The sequence below is a fragment of the Coturnix japonica genome, chromosome 18 (genome assembly GCF_054131305.1).
Source record: "Coturnix japonica strain WE chromosome 18, WE-NBRP24, whole genome shotgun sequence".
Lineage (NCBI taxonomy): Eukaryota > Metazoa > Chordata > Aves > Galliformes > Phasianidae > Coturnix > Coturnix japonica.
Window position 1 is genome coordinate 8,911,658 of NC_140680.1, and position 15,751 is coordinate 8,927,408.

At 43.6% G+C, this 15,751-nt stretch overlaps 1 protein-coding gene across 4 annotated transcripts; it reads left to right on the top strand.

Annotated features, from left to right (window-relative positions):
- The first annotated feature begins 185 nt into the window (after window positions 1-185).
- Window positions 186-15,689, top strand: CCNJL (cyclin J like). Of its 4 annotated transcripts, none has more exons than XM_085518844.1 (5): window positions 186-406; window positions 6,900-7,110; window positions 11,841-12,140; window positions 12,687-12,846; window positions 13,347-15,689. In XM_085518844.1, exons 2-5 carry the CDS (start codon window positions 6,945-6,947, stop codon window positions 13,792-13,794), a joined length of 1,074 nt encoding a protein of 357 aa, XP_085374970.1. In that variant the 5' UTR covers window positions 186-406; window positions 6,900-6,944; the 3' UTR covers window positions 13,795-15,689. The 4 variants fall into 4 exon arrangements, with proteins under 4 accessions (XP_085374970.1, XP_015731553.1, XP_085374971.1 ...); XM_015876067.3 differs by lacking the exon at window positions 186-406 and adding an exon at window positions 507-877; XM_085518846.1 differs by lacking the exon at window positions 186-406 and adding an exon at window positions 5,592-5,711.
- The last annotated feature ends 62 nt before the right edge of the window (window positions 15,690-15,751 follow it).

The window sequence follows — 15,751 nt, forward strand, 5'->3', positions numbered from 1 at the left end:
TGTGCAGACAGAACGCCCCAAAACTATTGCTGAAACTGGAGTCTAATTCTCCAGAAGGGAAAACTGCTGCTCGGCCTGGGAAGTTTGTTCATGGCAATTTCATCCTGAGCAGATCAGCCGTGTGGTTTTGGTACAGGCTGTAGGGTGATCTTTTATTTATTTCCTTATTTATTTTGGCTTGTTAGAATTGCTGAAACAGCGCTGAGAAACGCATGGTGGGGGATTTCATCCTGAAACGCCCATCGGACGTAAATAACCCTCTCAGAGGCCTGAGAACGAAGCTATGTGGTGCCTGGCAGTTTGAGCATCAAGCTGGGATGTGGAAACGAGCCCCGCGGCAAAACGGTGACAGCTGGGCTGAAATTGTAGCCAGACCACTGCAGCCTACACGGCCCGGTAGCTAAAGGTGAGGCATCTCGAGTGAGGAAGCACAAAACGAGAACAAAGCCCGTGTCTCCCGTTAACACTTGAGGTCACGAGGAGCCGGGCAGCCACGTGCCGTCGGTGCCGCACCATCGGGGCGGGGGCTCCGCTCCCCCCTTGGGGCTCCGGGAGCGCGCAGGTGCCGCTGTCGGAGGCACGGAGGGGTCGGCGATGTCCCTCCGGGGCGGGCAGCTGTTAATTACAGCCCATTAACCCCAGAGCAGCGCTGTCTTTCTTCCCCTCCTCTCCCCTCTCGGCCGCGGGCGGCAGCAACGGTCAGAGCGACGGGGGTTGGGGGGGGAGCGGCGGAAGCGGCTCGTCCGCTCTGTTTGTCCGTCCCCGTGGTGCCCCGTCTGCCTCCCAGAGCTTTGTCTGGATGGGAAGAAAAAGGATGGAGGAGCAGTGGTGGAGAGGGGAGCTGGCGGCAGACATCCATCAGACCCTGAGGACGAAGGTTTGCTCCTTCTGCTTTGTTCCTTTCCTTCAGCTTTGCTCTCCGTTGTGCCCCCTCCCCAGGAGAAGCGGTGACCGCGCTGTGCCTTCAGCGGGGCTGTCGGGAGCTGCTTCCATCGCAACTTGTTCAAAGTCAGCCCTGAGCTAAGGGCAGCCTGCAGATCCCCGCAGCTCCTCGGTAGCTGTGACTGTGTAACTTAGCCGGGGTGGGGACTTGTTCTATTAGACGCTGGGAGGGACGCGGGTGTTGTACTGCGAAAGGAAAGGCAACGTGTTGCAGGGTCTGGAGAAACGGCTTTGCTTCTTTGCACATAGATAAGCGCTAAGATTTGGGACGTTGTGCCTGGGTGGGCAGTAGGGGAATGGGCATATGCACAAACGGGCATGCAAAGCTATTTCTTGAAGCTCAGTGTCCCTTACACGTTGATTGGAAAGCCAGCTGTATGTTTGCAATAAGCAAAGCAGTCTGGCACTGTTTTTAAGACTTAGTGTACCTTTATTGAAAGCAGGTAAAACTAAAGCTGCTGTTTCTCCAGGTAGATTCACAGCTCGAAGTAAACCCTAAACACAGGTGGTTGAGTAGCATGAAAGCGAGTCCACACCATTAGTGACTGTCTGTATGTAAGACAGCCTGAAGTCAGTAAAGCTATGGCTAAAGAAGTTACCCTTTGGATGTTCCTTACTGCCGTGTAGCAATAAATGATGTCAGGTGATGCCATATTCCCAGGTTCTGAGTGGGCCAGGCCCCTTCAGTGGGGCAAGAAGAACGACTGGCATCCAGTGTTGGAGTGCAGAGGGGCTGGGGGTCACTTTGGTGTGTTTGTTTGTTAATTCTGTGTATCCGCTGCCTTTTGATCAACCATTTCATTCTTCAGATGCGTTTCTTTCTGGATGCATCTTGCTGCTGTGTCTCCATTCAAGCTGTTGTGTGTCAGTGCACTGTTAGTGTATTGCCTTATTGATACTGGGGTGCAAAAAATTAATGCAATGGTACCGTCAGCATGAATGACTTCCCTGCTTTAAGATGCTTTCTGAAGGGTCATAGTGAGGAACAGTCTGTCTTGGGTCAGAAGAAATGGATCTTAGTTGGAGCATGCGAGTATGATAGGAAAGTTGCTTAATAATTGTCAGGGAGGTTGAAATGTATGCAGCAGGCTGTCCTGCTTCATTAAAGTATATATTTAAGTCTGTTTAAAGTGTGAAATGCAAGGTAATGCAACACTTTTCCTAGAACACTAGAAGTGATTGAGATGCGGATTGAAACAACCGTGTTTTTATGTTAACTGCACAAGTGTTATTCCCACCCCCTTGGATCGAAGTTCTTGTTGAGCTCTTTAGAAGTTGGCTGCTTAGTGCCAGATGTTGTGTGCTGTTCTGATGGATGCGTTCTGCATGACAGCAGATGCTGAATGATGTGTGGGCTATACCTGAATTCTCAGTCAGACAGCTGAAAAATGCTGCTTCCCAAAGGCTCTGTCTAAACGTGAACTAAATTAATAGCCCCTGAATTGTCCAACTAGTGAAGTATCAGTGCTGTGGTAAAGTAGGGCCATTGCAGAAATAGGTGCTAATGGAAAGGTACTGATTGGACCAGGCTGCTGCCCCACACTGAAAGTTGGAGCTTTATGAATGGAAATGGAACTCCTGCAGCACATTTACCCTGCACTCTTCTTTAGTAGCTCTAAATAATCAGCAAGTGGGGAAAGCAGAGTAACAGGTCAGTGTGTAGTGGTTTGTTTTTGGTGTCTGAGAGAATCCTGTACTTCAGAAAGCAGTGTGAATGTCCCTGAAAATGGAGGGATGTGTGGCTGCTGTTGGTGTACTATGTTGGGCTGTTTCCTCACAGGATATGTTCATTTCCTGCAATTAATGAGAATTACTGGATCTGTCTGCATTTCCCTTTTTATTCGTCTCTTGTGTGGCTTCCCAGAGCAGGGCCAAATTTTGAAGGAACTTCTTTTTAAGTATTTAAAAGGTTAATATTGTAACTTGATCTCTTTAAAGGCCGTCAAAGTGTCAGTCCGGAGTTACTTTCAGACAGGTGAGGAGTGCTGATCCCCTTCTTGCTGAAAGCAAACAGTCCTTTAAGTGGTAAATGTCTGAGTTCCTCTATGTGAAAGCTCCTCCACACCTGTCTCCCATCTCCTCTTGGGCTTTATTGCGAACTGCTGTTCACAGCTGTGAAGTGTTTCTTTGACATGCAGCTCTTTCCTCAAACCAAGTCCACAACCTGGAGCAGGACTGCCATGCACAGAGCTTGTTGTGCTCCTGTGGAGGGGCCCTTTTTCTTCACCATGAGTGCACCTCTTGCAGTTCCAAATCATCCTGCTAGAAGCAGTGCAGGAAACTGCTGAGGCCATGTTAAAGGTTGCTAGAGAACAAACTTTTCCTCTTCTTGCATGCATAAGAGCCTGTGTTTCTGTCCTCATATTTAACTTGAGTTCTGCTGAAGCACCAGGTTTGCTTGACCTGTTGCTGGCCTGAAGGCCGTGATGTAATGGGCACTGTTTTGTCTTCTATCCAGTCCACTTGTGTCCTTGTTATTGTAAAAGCTTGTGATCCCGTCAACACTAAATGAGCGCTGGTGGAAGTCTGATGTGCTCAGATCTGCCTGGCACTGCCCGAAGGTGGGATTGGTGCAGATCCAGTGGGCTGTGCTGCAGAAGAAGGCAGGCAATAGGGCACTGTGCAGGTGGTGCTTCTGGTGTGGGGTTCACTTTCTTTTTCTAATGAGCTCTAGATGAGAACTTCAGGGGTCCCAGATACCTGCGTGCATTCAAAAGGATGTGGACACTGTCACTTCAATTAATCAAGAGGATAAAGCTTTAACCTTTCATTCTGACGAGCTTTTCCACTTTGAATCAGCTGAAAGAAAAAAAGGTGTTAGAGGCACTGAGGTTTACTAATATCAGGCTTTTCCCCAAACTGGCAGGTCCAGCAACAAAAGCATAATCTGCTCACTTCAAAAGCTAGATTACTTTTTTTTTTCCAAACCAGTGACAATAGCATTACTGGCCTCTGGCTGTAACCTGCTTATGTTGTAGATGGCAGCATATGCATAGAGCTGAAAGGAACAGGTGTTCTAAGTACATGGTTATTCATGACCTTTTTCTTTCCTTCCTTCCTTCAAGTTGGAATTTCGATTTTCACACTTCTTTCTCTGATCCTTCACAGATCGGTTGCTGAGTTCTGAATGCTTTGGGTTGTGTAAGAAGGACTTAATGAAACGTCTGATAAAACACCGCAGTGAAATGCAGGAAGAGATACATTTTTCAAGCACAATAGCAGTCTGGTGTTCCCTCAAATGGCAAATATTTCAGACTGTTGTAAGGTGCTGAAGGGCAGAATAAGATCAAAATGATTTTAAGCACAGTTGAAATACAGTCCCGGTCTGATGCTTTTTTTCTTAGTAATATGATGGAATCTTCATTTAAGTGTCTACACATCGTAATTCACACTGAATCCTCTACTGACCTTAATCACTGTTACTTTGAACAGCTATAAAGGTTGGTCTGTGTTACAGGACAGCACAGCTCGTGCTTGCCCAGGCAAAGCAAGGGGCTGTTTTGCAGGCATTTACCATGCATTTTTGCTTTGAGAGGAAACACATCCTGCTGGCCATACCTGAAGAGTGCTTCGCTGTCACTTATCTTTGCCTTTCTTTGAGCCTGCATGGCTGCAGGGAGTCAGGAGATGCTGTGTGGGTCACCTTGGGGGGGAGAACAGAGCCAGGCTGAAGTACTTAGACATGATAGAAAAGCAGTTTCAGTTAATATCTTTATGAATGTCAGAACCTGAGGAATGTTTGCCACAGAGGCTCATTTTTCCTTTGTCAAGAAGCTTGTGAGTTGATGAATTTCACTTTTGTTCTGAGAGCTGATCGTTATTAGTAGGAGTTATTACTATAATGTCACATCACTTGTTAAGTTATAACTTTTCTGCCTTTTGTCAATTTATTTCTGGCTTTACATGTGGGGAGGAGTTGTGCTGAAAAGAAATGGGATGCAACTTCTTGCTGTGTTGAACACCCAAACACTGTGGTGTAGTGCTCTGACCACACTAAGTGCTGGACTGGAGCAGCTGCTGGAGGGGAGCTGGAGGACATCATCGTGCTCGATTTCCTTCCTCCCCTCTTCAGTTGTGGTTGGCTAATCTAGCTCAAGAAGCCTAAACTTCATGAGGTTTGCTTACTCTGCTTCTCTGAAGTCTTGTTGCTCAGCATCTCCTCCAGGATGGCTCTGAAATGTTTGCTCAGCCCAGTTGTGAAGCCAACTGACCCACAGGTGAAGTCTGGTTCTTTGGGTCAATGAGCAGTGCAGGAAGCAGTCAGGTTACCACCTGGGGGCTGCCTGCAGCCTGGCTGCCCTTCAGCTGTGACTGCTGAAGATTTGTCATCTTTAGCACCACTTAAACATGTTTACACCGATTCCCTTCTAAAAGAAGGTCAGGTTTTGAAGCTGATAGGAGCTGGCTTATAATTGCCTTTGCTCTTAAAGCTGCTTCTCTTTCAGCCCACTCACCACCTCACCCATGCAAGCTTTAATTATCTCAAAACATGACAAATGGCGATAATTCTAAATGCTGTTTGCTGCCGGCATGGAGGCTTTTAGCTGAGAGGCACTGACTGACAACTGTTGAGGGAGCTCAGTCAGTCAGCCCAAAGCCACATGTGAGCCCATGCTGCCATGCTCAGTGTTTCAGTGCATTGACTGCCAGCAACCACAGCCAGGTGGTGGAGGGAGATAGGAGCCAGCAGGCTATGGCAAGCAGCAGCAGCATACAGAAGGACCAGCAGGGCTCCCAGCTTCTTCTCTGTTGCTTTACTGGCGATGGAGGTAAATTCTAAGCATTGGAAATTATTCTATACTTGCTCTCTGAATGAAACTTGCTCTCAACCCATGTCCTACTGATGGATGGAAATCCTGCTATGTAAGATGGTTGTGGTGGTGGGTGTTATGGGATGTTTTTAGGCTTAAAACAATGAGAGTCGTGTTTCATTGTCCCTTCTTTATAAGATGTTACTGCTGGGGGATTTTTTGTAATCCTTCAGTGGATGCTGCCCCAGGTTTCAAAGGGCTTCTTGCCTGTCTGCAGCGTGTGTCTGTTCAGCCCTGGGGGGGGGGAGGTAAAAGAGGCCTGGTAAGCAATCATCTGTAACAGCGCCCAGCTTGCTGTCTTTGTGAGCTGCTTCTTGGTAACGAGCCTCTCTGGTTTCCAGTCATGTGCACCCCTTTGAGCCTGACTGTGCAGCTATTTTCTCCTGACAAGCTGAACCTTCTCACGGAATGCTTCCTCCAGCGAGATGATGGGAGAGCATGGGCAGGCACTGCTCCAGCTGTGCAGGGAGGTGCCCTTCAGCAAGCAGCACCCCAGCGTGGATGCTTCCTCTGATCTCATCTTTTCAACTCTGCATTTGTTTTGTAGAATTACTGCTCTACGTACTACTTTGTGTTCTGCTATAAGACATGTTTATCTTGCGGTTCTATGCAGCTTCTAATTCCTTTTCAAATGCATGAAGTACAAAAATGATCTAGAAGTGGAATCTGATTTACTGAGTAGCACCATGTTGAAATAGTTTGTTTCCTTTTATCTATGCCAATCCACATGTATTCAGTCCACCTCGATTTTAGGTCTGGCTACTTAACACTAAAGTGGCATTAACTTGTGGGTGTTCCATAGGATCTTTACTCCCTCCCTCATACAGTGGCTACAAATTTGCGTGAAACGCTTTCAGATGAAGCATGGGCAGACCAAAAACTTCAATAATTCTGCCTTTAAAATCAAGATTTCTATATCACATATGGAACAGTTCATATGGTTAGCTTTTATACCGCTGTCATACATCAGCATGAAAAATGCTGAATTTTGCCAAAATTCATGTCAATCCATGTCAGTCACAGTGCTGTGTTTGCTACCTGTTTGCCATAGCAGGTGGAGGGTGTTTAGGATTCCAGATGATGTGATGGGATGTTTCAGTACTTCTACTTCAGTTCTACTTACCCCCCTCTCTCCTATCCCTGTAGGAACTTAACCTGCCTCTGTATAAGGCCCATTCACCACAGATTGGGATGCGCCGTTACTTCATTGACCTCTTGACCGTCCTCAGCAACCGTTGCAATCTCTGCCCTACAGCCCGGCACCTCGCTATCTACTTACTGGACCTCTTCATGGATCGCTATGATATCACTGTCAAGCAACTGTACATCACCTCATTTGCTTGTCTTCTCCTAGCAAGTAAGTTGGCTCCTACTTACTGTGGCTTTTCTTCCCTTCTCTGAGCAGATGGTTGTTCTCCTTGCATATCTTAACACAGAAAACTGCATGGTAACCGCTTCCAATCGTTTTCTTTATATGTTTAGAAGTAGTAATGAGGTTGTCATGGATTAGTGGGAAATACTGGTGGTAGGTGGATGGTTGGACTGGATGATCTTAGAGGTCTTTTCCAACTGTAGTGATTCTGTGATGTTCTCAGTAGGTATGTTAATGGTACTGGGATGCATATTGCTAGTCATTGCTGTGTAACTCTGAAGTTCTGGTGTTGGCATCCATTTGGCAAACGACCTTGAATGTTTGTGGTTAATATTTTCTTGGAATCTCTGCAGGCAGTGATGTGCATGTGGAAGAAAGTGAGGCTGGTGCCTCAAGGAATTGCAGACTTGCAAACTCTGTTTCTAGGTTACAAGGAAATTATCCTGCCATATGGGAGCCAGGCAGAGCAGCACGCTATTGTTGTAGGCAACAAAAGTTATGCAAACTGCAGCATCCATGGCTGGAAACTGCCAGGCAGTCATACCCATTAAGGTGAAAGGAAAAAAAAAAAGACCCAGAAAGGATTTGTTGAGGAAAGGTGATATTATGTATTTATTGCTCGGGATACAAGTTTGTCAATGCTTTTCCTTGTGGGGAATGCCCTGAAGAGCTTTATCTGCTGAGATAATGGTAAAAACAAACAATGTTTTACTATAATATGCATATAGTGTATTTAAGCATTGGTGTTGTTGATAGTGAATTGTATGGATTGTTCCTTGTTCGTGTTGCAGAAAAGTCAGTGTTAAAATCGGAGGAAAGAGAAACTGAAATAGTTTCTGTAGGTGCAGTTTTATGACAGACTAAGTGAGGCTTTGTCTGGAAGAGCTGTTGAAGTTCTGCTTACCTGAACCTTTGAGCTCCTATGTGCTAGAAAACAGGCAGCAAACTATCCCAGTGGAGATGTGCTTTCTTTCTGTTACCTATACTCTCTTTTTTCCTCAAGAACACTCCATTTTTGTATGTGTAACCTTGTAACTGCAAGATGCCTCACAGCAATGTTGCTTTATTCTGCAGGGACACGGCTGAAAGGAGCCATCAGGAATAGAGAGCAGGATTTTCTTTAAACCTGGTACTTTTGAGTATTCTTTCCCATTCATCCCTGCCATAAAATTGGTGCTTCAGCAGTTCTTTCTAGTAACTTTCTGATTTTCAGGAAAGATTTATAGCTATAACTTATATTTGCACTGTTGTGAAGGTGGGATGGCATTGGTGCCCTCAAACTTGTTATGAGTTGTCAGATGTAATGGTAAGATCTTGGGTGGAGGGCTGCACAACTGGCTTATGTAGCATCTAGGATTTAAAAAGAAACAAAGTTTGAGGTTGTCCTTGAGTAAGGGGCTGAAGTCAAATGCAACCTTACATTGCCCCTCAGAAACTGTGAAGGGAAAGGAAGTTGACAAATCATCCTATGATAACAGAGGGAAAGAGGGGAAATGTTTCACAATTTTTAATTACTTATTTTTAAAGGCAGTTTGATTCAGGGATCAGCTCCAAGCTCAGTGAGTTAATGAGTATGAGACTATTTCTAAACCTGATACTGGCTCTATGCAGCATTCATGTATCCTGTTATGGAACCGTCCTTTATAGGAAAGGGAAAAAATCAATAATTGTAAAGCCAACTTTCCTACCAACATGCAGAAGCAAAAAGCTAAAAATAGAAGCAAAGCAGCTTTGCACAAAATTACTACCTAACACTTTGTGTAGGTGAGGTTTTAAACCTGGAGACTCTTGAGAGTGTAGTAAGTTGTTGTTCATTGTTTGAGCCACGCTAATGTGCAGTAAGGCCTTTCTGCTTCAGTACATGTAGCTTGAACTGGTGCAAGTTGGGGAAAGCCATTTTATGCCAAGTGGGGATTCCAGGATTTAGTTTATTCTCAAAATGATAAGAAGTAGAATAAATGGTATACTGTATTCACCTGACATTTCTCATTATAGCAAAGAATATAACCATTTTTGGGGTTTTTTCTTTTTCTTTTTTTGCTTTTCACTGCAAATGCAATAATTAGGACTTCCTGCAAATAATTAGGAAGTGGCCTATTTGTTCAGCGAAGGATTGCGGCAGAATTACTCTTCAGTCTGTAGCAAGACACTTGTACTTATTAAAACATATATTAACATATTTGGAGAGCAAACCGTCATCTTCATAAAAGTAACGTTCAGTCCTTTGAAATACCAGTGTTCACCTCGCTCCAGATGAATGGTGAATGTGTATCAACAGGTTACTCTGCATTATGAACACCATTTGAGAAAGCCTCCTTCTTCTTTCTGATTGTTTCCTTAGAGAAAAGCAGGAGGTTAATGGCAGTGTGCAGACCACAAGCAAGGTGAGGTGTAGTTAGGTGTCTCTCACACGTGGGAGAGTGGTTAGGCCCTGGAACAGGCTGCCCAGGGAGGTTGTGGATGCCCCGTCCTTGGAGGTGTTCAAGACCAGGTTGGACGGGGCCCTGGGCAACCTGATCTAGTAAAGGTGTATGTTTGGTGGCCCTGCTGGGCAGGGGGGTTGGAACTACATGATCCTTGAGGTCCCTTCCAACCCGGGTCATTCTGTGATTCTGTGTAGTGAGGTGACATCTCCGATGTAAGTGTGGGGGTGGTGGGTTTTCTTTCTGTTGTTGGGGGGCATTGAGGGCAGTTGTGTGAGTTCAGAGAAACTGTTGCCAACTGTTATTTAGTTGATCTGAAGAATCTCAAACTGATGTGTGTTTTTTTTTTTCACTTCCACCTACCAACTTTGTCATCTGTCTTTGGGCACACAACAGCAGTGTTCTCATGTCACAGATCACAGCTGGCTTTTAGTTAGCTGGAGCTGATTTCTCTTGCTGTGTTCTAGGAGAGCATTTTAACTGGCTCATCAGTTTTCCCACCTAGGAAACTGTATGGTGACAGTGCTTCCTACTACAGTAATAAACGCAAGAGATGAGGGAGTGGGAAGATGATGCTTCTCTGAACAAACTGTGTTGGCAGCCAAATCGTGTTCAGCCTGGACTTGCTGCAGTTAAGAGGAACGTGGGTGTGTGTCCCTGGAATCATCTAAGTGTTCTCTAGTTGGAATATGTACATTTCTTCCTCTGGGTATGCACTGTGAGATGACTGGAGATGATATCTGGAAATTCCTGCCAGGTACATTAGCCCCCCCCAGAACAACTATGAAAGCTTTGAAGTTTACTGTCATCAACAGTTATTTCCTCTGTATTGATTCTGAAGATGAATGGTAATTGTTCATGGTAATCTGAAGGTGAACGGAAACCCGTCTGGGGAGGAAAGGAAGCGTTACTGGAACAATTGATGTCACATTTAAATAAAAACCACAAAAAAAGAAGTTCTGTTACTTGTATAGAGTAACTGTATTGTATATTTCATATATGGCTCGGGTAAGGCCAAAGGTTGGACACTTGCTGTCTATTGAGCAGGAGCAAAGTGGATGAAGCCAGGCTCTTATTGGTGGTGCCCAGCAACAGAACAAGGGACAACGGGCATAAAGTGAAACGTAGGAAGTTCCATATAGCTACAGGATAACTTCAAATAGCTGTACACCTAACCAAATGGGTTGGAACTTTTCAGCAAGAATGTTATTTAAGCAGTACTGGAAAAAGTTATTACTGGTGGTTGATTCTTGCCTGCTTTTTGAGCAAGGCATGTTAGGTGGCTGTGTCATTTTGGTTTGGTAACACTACATTTAAAAAGGCCTCCTTAAGTTTGCAGCAATGGATCACTTTGTTACTAATAGGCAAAATCCTGGGGGTAGCAGACCTGCTTTTAGTTTCCTATACTATTTTTTTGTCTCTTTTGGGGATAGTAAAGATCGAGATCACATTTGTCTGTACAAATGGACTACTAGAGATAACTGCTGTTTCAATAGCCTAGTAAATGCAGATTAGATAAAGGCGTGGCTTCTCTTAGCTATTTGGACTCTAAAAATGTATGCTCTCAGCTAATCTTATGGGAATTATTTATGTTAATCACTTGGCTACAGTGTACTTCTTCTAGCTTTTCACTGACCCTTGCTAATGAGGCCTTCAAGACAGGATGGAACAAAGAGAAATTATGAAGCAGCGAGGGCAAAGGTGGTGGTGCCTCAGGGCTTTTAACGTCTTCTGTTTTGTAGCATTTAGCTTCCATACCTAAAGGGCAGTATTCATACCCAAAGGAGATTTTTTTCCCTCAATATTAGATCTTTTTATTTTAGTTTTTTCCCCCCCCCGTACTGCCTTTATTCTTCATACTTTACTGAATGCCTTTCACCAGTCTGCTTCCAGTTAGTTAGGAAAAACTGGCCTCTAAAATGACAAGAGGAAGAGAGATGATGTGACAGAATAGTGGTGGGATTTTGGTTTTTATTTCATTCAGTGCATAGCTTGAGATGAAGAGCTGCTTTTCTTTTCTCTGTTCTGCTATTAACGTGGATGTAGGAACATATAATGGGAATGCAGGACCCAAGTTACCTTGGTACGAAGGCCTCTTGAAATCTGTTGTGAAACAAGGGTATAAACTATTATATTTCTGTAATCTAATATTGAAATCTGCTCATTGCAGTCAGCACACTTCAGGTTTTACTCATTTCTGGTAGCACTGCAGAGTCCAGTTCATATCTCCAGTTCTGTAAACTGTTCATTAGTGTATCTATGAAAAGACAGGAATGGCTTCTTTTTTGACAGGTAAATTTGAAGAGAAAGAAGATCAAGTTCCAAAATTGGAGCATTTAAATAACCTGGCATACATGTGCAATGTGAATGTGGTATTGAGCAAGAAAGATTTGCTTAGAATGGAAATGCTGCTTCTGGAAAACTTCAACTGGAACCTGTGTATACCAACAGCAGCGCACTACATTGACTACTACCTCTATGCATCTATTGGTGAGAATGACCTTCACAATGGCTGGCCGATCACCTCACTAACCAAAGTCAAAGCGTTTATGGAAAAATATGCATATTATTTCCTTGATTTCTCAGTCCAAGGTAAGAGATTTAGTTTATGCTGGAATGATCGTCCATTTGGTGAAGGGCAGAAGTCTGAAAGAGAGGAGGGTTTTAAAACCTGTCATGATGTGGACTGCACTAAATTATCTATGCAGACCGGGGTCCCACTTAGTGGCTGTTTCAGATGGCAGTTGGTTGTTCATCCCTTGCAGATTAGTCTCATCTCTTCTCAGAAATGTGGGACACCCTGTTTTGTTTTTCATCTTAGAACTCATAACTGGAAAGACCATCAGAAATGGTTATCTGACACACAGTGTGAGCTGTAAAAACTTTAACGTAGTTGGTCTATTTCATATATTTCATAGCTTTTTTTTGGAATTAAAAGCCTCGAGTCACCAGTAGCACAAAGCCTTTCAGTAAAGCTTCATCCAGTTTTGACTGAATTCTCATTGCTATGAGTTGCTACTTTGAGATGTGTGGAATAAAGATGAGGATTTAACTGTGTCTTATGTTGCCGTGTATTACTTAGTAGGCTCACTGCAGTGATCAGTAAGAGTAACCTGTGCTATTTTTATTCCTTCATAGATCACAGTTTCCTTCATTTTCGTCCATCTCTGATTGCTGCAGCTTCTGTGTGTGCCTCACGCATCTGTATGCAGATCTCTCCTGCCTGGACAACGCAGCTTGAATTGCTCACGTGTTACTCCTGGGAGCACCTTGCCCAATGCATTGAAATGATGCTCATGTAAGATCAAAATGCAAGTTGGTGTTCTTAGCAAGTTGTTAACGCTCGTTTGAAACAAACAAAATATACACAAGAAAAAGGACACAGATTTCCCAGTTTCACCGAGCAACTTGTTTCACTGATTGATCGCCCTAATGGTTATTAAACGCACGATTATGTTTCTTCCTGGTACCTTACAGGGTTTTTCCTGTGTTTCTTTTAGCTGTACTCTTTAATACATTGCAGGTACCCACCCACACTGTCTTAAGAAAATCATGCTGTGGACTTCAAGGTCTCACAACCTTCCATAGCAAGTGCAATTGTAAATATATTTGGGATGCAATAATTATTCATAAACCTTCTTAGGACACGAAGATCTCACCAGAATAATTAGAAATGAACTGTGAGCATGTGAACTATCCTATGTATCTATGGGCAAAAAAAGCTTGATGGGTCGAAGTTTTGGAATACATGCAAACTCTGAATTTTTCCTGTTGATGAATCTAACTTATTTGTTTCAGATATTATGAGAACGACATCAAAGAAGCCAGTAGTATAAAAAAAGAGGTAACGATTCACCATGAGCAACAGGAAGTAATGGAAAGCCTGAGACATGAAGCCACTGCTCAAGTTGTGTTTCAGCAATCTAGTTACCATCCTTTAGCCCAGCATCCAGCAAGTCTTTCCCAGTTCCAGTCACCAGTGCAGGATTTGTGCTCTGCTTATCGTGACTCCTTACAGGCACACAGGCCCAGTGCTCTGCTTGCTGGGAGTGCTGACAGCTCATTGCACTCCTATGCTGCCCTTCAGGCCAACCTGCAGCCGTCTGCCCAGACTCTGCATGTCCAAATGCCTATTGCTGTGCAGGTGGCCTTAGGAACGGAGCCCAGCCGCTGCATTTCCATGGCTTATGGTAGTAGTTACTTCAGTGGTTGCCATTCCTATCCAGCTGGGTGTTTTGATGGATAAATATCAGCGCAAGAAAAAGGTGACACGTGTGAAAGCTGAAGAAAAGACCCTGTGATTGATAAGGAGCGTGTAGCTGAATGAGAGCTGTGAAGGAACAGAATCCTTACGTCTTACTCATCCACACGACATGGATCTGGATCCGTTGGTCACTGGAAGCCGGGTGCCTTTGCCAAGGATTGTACCTTTCTCTCTTAATAAGAGAAATAGAAATGCAGTAACATACCTCATGAAATGTAACTTTAGAAGGCACGTGCATAGTAACTCTGCGGAGATTACTACTTTCTAGTTCTCACTTTATTGACTATGAATCTGAGTTGGCTGAGAGCTTGTGTTAAAGTCTTATTTCAGGCTATAGAGCGTGCCTTGAATTGCTGGTTAAGTAGCAATGTTCTTGGAGGATGTTATTTCAAACAGATTGCTCTCTTTCTCTCCCGGGGATGTGACTTTTGAACAGTGGCAGATTATACTAATGGAAGCTTCTACAAAGAGTATCCTGCAATGTGGATGCTCTTTGTTTCTGCAGAAGTTGATGCACTGAACGCTTCAGTTTTCTTTGACCTGGAGTGGCAGTACAGGAGTAAGACTGTGCAGTAAAAGGAACAAAGGCTGGAAGACTATCAAATAATCTTTGTCTTAAAATCATCTTGGAAACAAGATGTGATGCTACTGAACTGAATGCAGAACACCGCTCTGCCTTTGCTTATTTGAAACAAACAAACGGAAACATTAAGAAGTGTAAGTGATCTTGGAACTTAAACGTGCTGCTGCTTTTTGAGACTGGAGATTATAGATAGTGAAACTGTTTACAAGCTTTATCAGGGATTTAATGTTACTTGAAGAAATCTTCTTTGAAAAACTCTCAAAAACTTCATCCCGTTCAGTTATTTTATAGTTTGGGCTCAACAGTTTGTGGCAGTAGTTCAATTTTAGGACAGAGAAACTGCTGGTAATGTGGGTGGAGAGAGGGAACTGGTTAACTTTGTTGGGAAATTGGTTCAGTTACAGCACAAGGCAATGCTGACTTAGTTTCCTTGAATATCACCTTGGTTCTCTTGGCAAATGTAGCCAAGAACGAAGTGCAGATCGTGTAGTACTTTGTAATGAGACGCACCTACTGTCAGATACCCACGTTTCCTTTTCAGTTGAGATCAGAGAAGATTGTTGAGGTTTTGTTTGTTTAACTGCAATGTGGGTATTACAAGAAACAGACTTCTGAAATGTGAGACCTTTAGTTTTGATACTCAACCACTGTCATGTTTTTCTTCGAAGGCAATACTGTTGGACTGTCCTTTTTCCTTAAGGACCTCAGGACTGCAGTACAAGTAATGTGCAATATGCTTTGTCTGACTCAGAGCAGCTTTTCCGAGTCATGTGTCGATGTTGTTTTAAATTATATTTTCAGAGACTTGTTTTTAAGGGTGTTTAAAGGTGGAGGAGGGGGGGAAATTAGCCTGCATGCTGATGTGTGCTTTTGTAACCATCTTCTGAGAATGCAATGTTTGGTGTTAAGCAAATGATTTCCTGCATTCAGCAGGGCAGGGGCAGTTTGTTTAGTTCATTTACAAAAGGCAAACTGTAAAGGAAGAGGCATTTCTCTTCAGAAATGGATCTAGAAGTGTAGAGAACTTACTTAGTTCATCTTTAATTCTTCTGGTTTTATATTTATATTAAACTTTATTTTTAGAAGCCTTTTGTGTATTCTATAAATTTGTCACTCTGCAGAACTACTGAACAGCACAACTGTGGCAGTACTGTTGTATGGTTTTTCTTTGGTTCTTATCACCTCTCTCATTTGGGTCACATTCACTGTTACGCTTTGGGCTGCCATTGTGCTTAATGTGAAAATATGTGTAATGCTTCTAGTGAAAGCTCCCAATAAATAAGTGTACAGATTATTAGTGGTGTGAGCTAACCTTTGCTTTTCAAATGTGAAAGATTGTTTCTCAAAGAAAAGGGA